The sequence below is a fragment of the Hemitrygon akajei genome, chromosome 8 (assembly GCF_048418815.1).
Source record: "Hemitrygon akajei chromosome 8, sHemAka1.3, whole genome shotgun sequence".
In the NCBI taxonomy this organism is placed as follows: domain Eukaryota; kingdom Metazoa; phylum Chordata; class Chondrichthyes; order Myliobatiformes; family Dasyatidae; genus Hemitrygon; species Hemitrygon akajei.
Genome location: NC_133131.1, coordinates 142,263,949 through 142,273,164, shown reverse-complemented (window position 1 = coordinate 142,273,164; position 9,216 = coordinate 142,263,949). Strand labels below are relative to the sequence as shown.

Below are 9,216 nucleotides of genomic sequence, written 5' to 3'. Positions count from 1 at the left end.
TGAGTTAAATTCTTGAACTGAATATGCACCTAAAATGCCTTGGGATTCTCTTTAATCCTATTTGCCAAAATAACACTCTTATGACTTCTTTTAGCCTTCCTGTTTCCCTAATTCTTTTCTTCTTCATTTATATTCAAGGGCCTTATCTAATTTCAGCCTCTGAACCCTACACGTAGAACACAAAACACTACATTCAGCACAGTATATTTCAGCCCATTTTCTTCCTATTTCTTTTTCAGTAAACTTACAATATTTCATTATCCAAGATCCATCATCCTGACATCCTTCTTTTACCCTTACAGGAACCTACCTGTCCTGAGCTCTACTCACATGGCCCTTTTTAAGCCTCCCACATTTCAAATGTGAATTTACCACTACCCCTTACCAAACAGCTGTTCCCAATCTACTGTCATCATTCCTGTCTTATATTGTCCAGGAAGCATCTAAAGCAGGGGTGTCAAACTCATTTTAGGTCACGGGCCGGATTGAGCAAAATGCAGCTTCATGCGGGCCGGATCAGTCGGACGCGTGCGAACGCAGCTTTCGTTGCCTCCGTTTTTTCAGCCTGCTCTCAAGTGTCTCAGTCTCTGCTATAACTACAAAGTGTTTCACTTTACAAATTCCGTTTCTTATGAAGAAGACTGCCGAGCAAGACTGCCGAATAAACACTAAAAACCCTGAAAACCTGGTACCTGAATAAACTCAGCATTAGCCATATCATACGCCATAGGCGCTTCAATTACTGGGGCCAGCTTTAATAGTAATTAGATATTATCTCGCGGGCCAAAGATAATTCCACCGCCGGCCGGATTTGGCCCGCGGTCCTTGAGTTTGACATATATGATCTAAAGCATTGAAGAAAGGCTTATCAACTCTATCCCATTAACTCTGACCCTCTCTCTGTGAACGCTGGGCATTCTTTGCTTTGATTAATGAGGAAACTTAAGACTGTTTGACAAGGTAGAAAGTCTTATGAGGAGAGTAATATGTATGTCCAATTTGACCTGAAATATTATCCACAGGAAATTTTAATTTGGATAAATTGCTTCTTACATTTTATTTGCCTACCATCCTTTGCAGGAAATGCCTAAACTTTTGGGGGACTAAGTTTTATTCACAAAACCCAAATACCATTAAAGTTTTAGTTTTAATGGTTAAAATTTGGCACGTGATTGACTTTCAGCACTGTAATTGTCAATCTCGCGATAATCATTTTGTAGATGATGTCAGTCTATTCTTGTCGCCTGTTCTTTCTTTCCTCACAAACCAATGGGCGTGACGCCAGATTATGGGAGCGAATCCAGGTTCTTCCTTCTGCTAAGAATAACATCCGCCTATCAGTCGGTCAACAACCTGTCCTGGTCCCTTTTACAATTAAATGAAATCATTAAAAAAAAATAACACGTATAAGTTCTCCCTACAATGTCATACCCGCACTCCCTCGCCCTCAAACGCAACGCCTTGTGGCAAGAGGGCGGGAGGTGCGCCCTCAGCGCGCATGCGTGCTGAAGTCACGCTGGAGCAGCGTGTGTGGCGGCCGCGTGGAAGGGACCGGCGAGCTGACGTCACGACCCTCTGGGTCCGCCCCTGCACTGAGCGAGAGCGAGGCGACGGCTGGGCAACGGGAGTTCGCCGGTTTAATGGCGGCCATGTTGGATCGGAAGTGAAATGGAGGGAGAGGACAAGGGGAAAAAATTCAGAAACCGGTCGTTAGCAACGGAAACTGTTTCTCCGTAGTTGGGAGAGGACGATCGGCCGTTAACAGAGAGAACTAAGGAAGCGTCGCCCGGGGGGGAAAGTTTAGTTATTTTGTATGGTTTTAAATTTCCCCCCCAATATAATAAAAAAAGGACAATGGCGGATCCGGCTGAGTGCAATATAAAAGTGATGTGCCGTTTCAGGCCGCTGAATAACGCGGAAATCCAACGCGGTGATAAAAGTATCTGCAAATTTCAAGGGGATGAAACGGTGGCGGTCGGGGTGAGTGTGGATTTTCTGCTGCTTGTGCTGTCATTCACCCTGCGTGGCTCAATAAAGTTAATCGTGTGAAATATTTTGTTATGTTAAACTAGCTACTTCAAGTTTGGTCCGCGAGTGAATCTGTTGCCAAAATCGGTAGCAGTGGTTGGAGCTGCAGATCCCAGTGCATTCATCTGTCAAGGCGTCACCTCGGGCTGTCTCTGTTGTTTAAAAAAAAACTTTCCCAAATCTGCTACTGTTTTTCTATTTTATTTTTACAGCAGAATAGAAGTTTATTTCATACCTGGAATATTGCGAAGTGCCACGTTTTATGTTCGAGTCGAAAAGCACACCAAATTGGGTGTGGATATTTTAAAATGAACGAAAAAAATCCTCTATCTCTTCGTCTTGGAGTAATTCTTAGACCTCAGGCGAATAGGCTAGTCTTATGTTGACATAGATGTCGATAATTTTTTATTGTGTATTTATTTTGAGAGGAGAGTTTGGAATAATCTATTCTGTTTCTTAGGCAGACCCTCGCAAAAGCTTTCATTCTTATAGGAACTAAACCGGACTTTCTTTAAATGCTAGTGAGTTCGAATATATTTCAGTTGATCGAAATTGAATGTGGATATTGAGAAGTTGCAAGAGATGACTAGTTTAGATAGAGTACTGGTCTAGACTGAAAACATATCAACCCTGAACGTTGGTTTTGGTCAAGAAGTAAGTTTCGAAAAAAGTATTCTTACAGGAAGTATGATAAATATTTATGAATCCTTTTCTGTGGGGTACCGAACAATTTAACCTGTATCTTCTATTGGAGTTCTCATTTACATGTTACTCTTTGCTTATATTGCTTTAGCATTTTTCACATTAGTGCTTACAGAGCTTAACGTTATCTCATCACTCTCTTGAACTTCGCCCTCCCCTGCATCTCACAGAACCTTTTATTGTTAAGGATACTTTGTGATTGCTAAATATTTATGGTGGATATTCTAAAATGTTCCATGAGGGTACACAAGGGGAATATTAATCAAAATTTGTCACTAGTGCTTATAAAGAGCTATAAGCATAGGAGTCACATTATGAATGGGTCATTTATTGTGGCAGGTTTTTTTCTGGTTTTATATGGTATAATTGATCCTTTAGCCTAATTAATACCATTCATTCTCCTGATCTTCAATTTCTTTGGTTAATAAGGGTCTTTCAGTTTCAGAATCAAAGTTGACAATTGTCCTAATGTTCATTTGTATTCAGAAATATTTCCTTCCTTCATTTCTGAAAGACCTGTGTCCAGTTCTTAGACCCAACCTAGGTTTCCAGTGTACAGAAAGTTATTTCTCTGGAGGTGTTCCAATAAAATTGCTATGTAAATTTTGGCAGTCTGAACTTTAATATTGTGGCATAATTTATCAAGTAGTATAGTACCATTCTGATAAGTCTGTGCTGTACTCATTCCAAAATCATTGATAATTCCTACATTACATCTTTGCCGTATTGAGAAACTTGTGTACGTGCCTTTGAATCTCATCATCTGATTCATTTTATAAATAGGTTGATTAATTGCAACCTCAGGGCAGATCCTTGGGAGACCCATGAAGGGTCTTAGCTGGAATGCGGTTAAATCCTGTCAACTTGAGTGCCTCTATCCTCACTGTTTAGTAGCTAGCATGATAAGTTGCTTTCAATTGCATGAGCTTTAACTTTTACTGTCTCTACTGAAGGATTTCAACTGATTTTGGATGTCGTTATTTCTGTTGACCATTTCTTGTTTTCTACTTTAGTAATCTCTTCAAATATTTATTGGCATGATTTCTCATTGATAAATCCATTCTGTATTGCTGATCAGGTGAAAGTTTAAGAATTATAGCCATCACTCTTAATTACAGGTTCTCATAATTTACTGATAACTGAAGCTTCTTAAATATTTTGTAATTCTTTGGTTTAACTCAGTTTTACCATAAAATCTTACAAAGGAAAGTTTCCCAAATAGATTGCAGATGCTCTTGGATTCCAATATTCAATGTTCTCAGCTATATCATTTAAAATTCTGGAATAAAAGCAATCTAGTCCTGTATATTTGTTATGAATTTTGAGATTCTCTTATAGTTTTTTGCTTGCAATAATTTTGGCTCTGCCCATTTCTCATCCAGTAATTTATTTTCTTTATCACAGGGTACAGTATTGTCCTCTAGACTTGTTTCCAGACAAAGTCTTTCAACATGATTATTTTTCACTTTTATTAACCTTAATGCAAACAACCATTTCACTTAGCTATCCTGCAATAACTGTTTTTTTGTGTCTTTAAAAGTTTCATTTCATCCTTTTACTTCTGTTTTTATCTTTATTTGCAATATTTTGTATCTTTCTATATTGGCTTCTACACATGCTTTTATATGTATATTGTTCCTTTTTTAATTTTAGTTAAAACTCATTCACTGAGGCGCACATCACAGTAGTCCTCTCTCTCTGTTCCACTGTGGTTTGGCTCAGTTTACTGTGAAGTCTGTCTCATGGTTGCAAGCCTTGTTCATACCTCAGCTATTTTATGTATACTCTTAAATATTAAAATCAAGTCATCTTATAAAGTATTTCAGATTTGTCCTTACAAAATCTTTGTTGGCCTCTTTGTTCGGTCCTGAATGTGATATTGGAGAAAACTGTTCTGTGATTTGATACTACGCATTTCAGAAGAGAGCATTCTACTTGTACACAACTAGATAGATAGATAGATAGATAGATACTTTATTCATCCCCATGGGGAAATTCAACATTTTTTCCAATGTCCCATACACTTGTTGTAGCAAAAACTCATTACATACAATACTTAACTCAGTAATAATATGATATGCATCTAAATCACTAACTCAAAAAGCATTAATAATAGCTTTAAAAAAAAAAGTTCTTAAGTCCTGGCAGTTGAATTGTAAAGCCTAATGGCATTGGGGAGTATTGACCTCTTCATCCTGTCTGAGGAGCATTGCATCGACAGTAACCTGTCGCTGAAACTGCTTCTCTGTCTCTGGATGGTGCTATGTAGAGGATGTTCAGGGTTTTCCATAATTGACCGTAGCCTACTCAGCGCCCTTCGCTCAGCTACCGATGTTAAACTCTCCAGTACTTTGCCCACGACAGAGCCCGCCTTCCTTATCAGCTTATTAAGACGTGAGGCGTCCTTCTTCTTAATGCTTCCTCCCCAGCACGCCACCACAAAGAAGAGGGCGCTCTCAACAACTGACCTATAGAACATCTTCAGCATCTCACTGCAGACATTGAATGACGCCAACCTTCTAAGGAAGTACAGTCGACTCTGTGCCTTCCTGCACAAGGCATCTGTGTTGGCAGTCCAGTCTAGCTTCTCGTCCAACTGTACTCCCAGATACTTGTAGGTCTTAACCTGCTCCACACATTCTCCATTAATGATCACTGGCTCCATATGAGGCCTAGATCTCCTAAAGTCCACCACCATCTCCTTGGTCTTGGTGACATTGAGACGCAGGTAGTTTGAGTTGCACCATGTCACAAAGTCCTGTATCAGTTTCCTATACTCCTCCTCCTGTCCATTCCTGACACAACCCACTATGGCCGTGTCATCAGCGAACTTCTGCACATGGCAGGACTCCGAGTTATATTGGAAGTCAGATGTGTACAGGGTGAACAGGACCGGAGAGAGTACGGTTCCCTGCCTCTAACCCTCCATTGGAAACACACTGCCATTGCTACGTAACTCTTTTTTAAAAAAAAATGCTCTCCACCACTGTGGCTTCTTGTTGCTTGGTAGCTTATCAAATATGTAATGTTGTGCCTATTCACTATGGCTGTTCTTTCTTCCCCCATTTTTCCTGCCTGTTCTGTAGATCTTTATATTTAGTTCCTAGTTCTGGTTATTTTGAGATTGTGCCATGAAAATGGCCATCGTATCTTATTTGCCGAGCTGAGTTTTTTGAAGTCATTTACTTTGTCTTGTTCTGTATGCATGCGTACTGCATAAAGAATGCCATTTCGGCCCAACATTTCCTTCTGGGATTTTCAAAGTAAACTTATTATCAAAGTGCATATATGTCACCATATTGAGATTCATTTTCTTGCAGGCATTCATATTAGAACAAAGAATTAGACATTAAACTTGCATTAGAATCAATGGAAAACCTACACACAGATTGGCAAACAACTAATGTGCAAAAGACAAACTGCCGATACAAAAAATGTAAATTTAAAAATATCCTGAAAGTCTCAGTTGTAGAGACCTTGAAAGTTAGGCCATAGGTTATGGAATCAGTTTGGATTTGGAGATGATTTGAATGAGCTGGTTTGGGAGCCTGATGTTTACAGGGTAATAACTGTTCCTGAACCTGGTGGTGTGGGACCTGAGATTCCTGTGCCACCTTCCTGATGGCAGCAGTGAGAAGAGAGCATGACCTGGATGGTGGGGTTGATGGATGCTGCTTTGTCGTGGCAGTGCTCCTTATAGATGTACTCAATGGTAGAGAGGGATTTTGGGCATTGGTGTTTCCATACCAGGCTGTGATGCAGCCGGTCAGGAAACTCTCTACTGTGCATCTATAGAAGTTTCTCGAAGTTTTAGATGACATGCCAAATCTATGAAAATTTCTTTACAAAAGAGTAAAGGCACTGTCTTACTTTGTGATGGCACTTACGTACAGGTTCTAGGATGGGTCCTCTGATAATAATAAAGCCAAGGAATTTAAAGTTGCTGATCCTCTCCACCTCTGCTCTCCTAATGAGGACTGCCTCATGGAGCTCTGTTTTCTTCCTCCTTTAGTCAGCTCTGGTTTTGCTGATGTCGAGTGGAAGGTGGTTGTCGTGGCACCATTCCACCAGATTTTCAATCTCTTTCCTATTTCTCACTACTTTTGATTTGGCCAACCACAATAGTGTCATCAGCAAACTTGAATATGGCATTGGAGCAGTACTTAGTCATAGGTGTAAAGTGTGTAGAGCCCAGAGCTAAGCGCATAGTGGTAATAGTGATTCTGGAGGAGACAGTGTTGCCAATCCGTTCTGACTGGGGCCTACAAGCGCAGAAACTGAGGATCCAGTTGCACAGGGATATAGCCAGGCTTAGATCTTGGAGTTCAGTGATAACTTTCGAGGGGCTGGTAGTGATGAATGCTAAACTGTCGTCAATGAAGAGCATATCCTGATGTAGGCACCTTCACTGTCCAGCTGTTCCAGAGTTGAGTGAAGAGCCAGTGAAATGGTATCTGCTGTTGACTTTTTTGTGACATATGCAAATTGAAGTGGAGCTAAGTCACTTCTCAGGCAGATGACCAACCTCTCAAAGCACTTCAAGTAAGTGCTACTGGACAATACCCATTGAGGCAGATAAAAAATGTTCTTGGGCACTGGTATGATTGAATCAAGTGGGTACCCAAAACTGCCAAAGAGAGGTTGAAGATGTCATTAAACACTTCAGCCAGTTGATTAGCACAGGTCTTCAAAACTCAGCCAGGTATACTGTCTGATACTTTCCATGGGTTCACCCTCCTGAAGGATGCTCTCACATCAACCTCACATATTGCTCTCTTCTGGGTCGTTTCATGTCCTCCAACATTTCATTTTACTAGTGCTAGAAGTCTGCACCTGGCAATTAGTCTGTTGCCTTCCTCTCTATATTTCATAATTTACTTTATCTTCTTGAGACACCCTGCTAAAAACCTGACTCATTCTTCACTTAGGATGTCACAGGATCCCAGCCACCATTTACTTTGTGCTTATCTAGTGCTCTATCCCAATCTAAGACTGATGCCAATATCACATAAAATGGAGCCTCTTTTCCATACCACACTTTAGATCATGTATTTTGTCTCCTCTAATTTGTTTATTCCAGTGCTAATTTGCATGTGATTCAGGTAATAATGCAAAAATGTAACCTTGATAGCCAATTCTTTGATTTGGCTGACATTTTCCGGTTTTTAAAAAAAAAGTCTCTTGCCATCTCTTATTTTGGTTCCAGCATGGTTCAAGACATTTTCATTCCCCCTTTTTTGATTTTTATTCCTCATTGAGAGATCTTCTTCTGAGGTAGGCAACATTATTAATGTGCCTCTGGTCCTGAATACACACATGATAGGCAGAATATCTTCTGCAACTTCAGCCATCTCCAAAGGGATCCTATGACTAAATTTATCTTTACCTCCCTCCTGGCACTTATCCCTGCCCATTCACCACCTCCCTTGCCTCCATTCAGGGCTCCAAACAGTCCTTCCAGGTGAGGCAACACTTCAGCTGCAAATCTGCTGGGGTTATCTATTGTGTCCAGTGCTCCCAGTGTGGCTTCCTCTACGTTGGTGAGACCTGTTGTAAATTGGGGGACTGCTTTATCAAGTACCTCTGCTCTATCTGCCAAAAGTGGGACTTCCATGGCCAAACATTTTAATTTTGAATTCCATTCCCATTCCAACATGTTGATCCGTGGTCGTCTGTTATGCTAAGATGAGGCCACCCTCAGGGTGGAGGAACACCACCTAGTATTCCATATGAGTAGATTCCAACTTGATTTCTCCTTCTGGTAAAATAAAAACCCCTCCCCTCCCCTCTCTTTTATTCAGCATTCTCGCCTCTTGCCTCTTCTCACCTGCCTGTTACTAACTCCCGCATCCTGTTCTTCCCATTCTCCCATGGTCCACTCTCATCTCTTATCAGCTTCCTTCCTCTCAAGCCCTTTAGCTTCCCCACCTATAACCTAGCTATCCTCCTCCTCCTACCCCCCACACCATTTCCCCCCCTTTTCAGTTCTGGAGAAGGGTTTCAGCCTGAAACACTGACTGTTTATTCATTTCATAGATACTGTCTGATTAGCTGAGTTCCTCCAGCATTTTGTGTGTGTTGCTGTAATGGAATAACCTTCAATTATCATATTACTGTTCACCCTCCTCCATGTTTATTATTTCTGTTTATTAACTCTCAGTCCTCAGCTTTCTTCCTAGGAATGGTAAATGCATTTCCCCCTGTGGTTTATCGATTATTTTCTCTCCAATCATATCCTGTAATTTTCTATGAAGTATAATTAAGGTCTGGAACACTCAATCCTGAACATCTTGCCCTTCCTTTAACGTCAAGTATGTCTTCAATTCATTCTCTAGCTCAGTGAGTCAGCTGAAGGAATTCAAAAGGGAGAGATCTATTATAGACATGTTCGCTCAATAACAAGCCTCACTCTGAGTACATGTTTTACAGTATTTTAAGTATTTTATTTTTATTTGTAAGCTTAAATTAAACACTAATTTACAGTGT

The 9,216-nt window shown here is 40.5% G+C and overlaps 1 protein-coding gene across 1 annotated transcript in view; it reads left to right on the top strand.

Annotated features, from left to right (window-relative positions):
* The first annotated feature begins 1,587 nt into the window (after nt 1–1,587).
* Nucleotides 1,588–9,216, top strand: part of LOC140732318 (kinesin-1 heavy chain) — an 85,835-nt gene continuing 78,206 nt past the window's right edge. Inside the window, exon 1 of the mRNA XM_073054789.1 lies at nt 1,588–1,980. Coding sequence (XP_072910890.1) covers nt 1,855–1,980 — 126 coding nt within the window. The 5' untranslated portion in view covers nt 1,588–1,854. The remainder of the gene's footprint in view (nt 1,981–9,216) is intronic.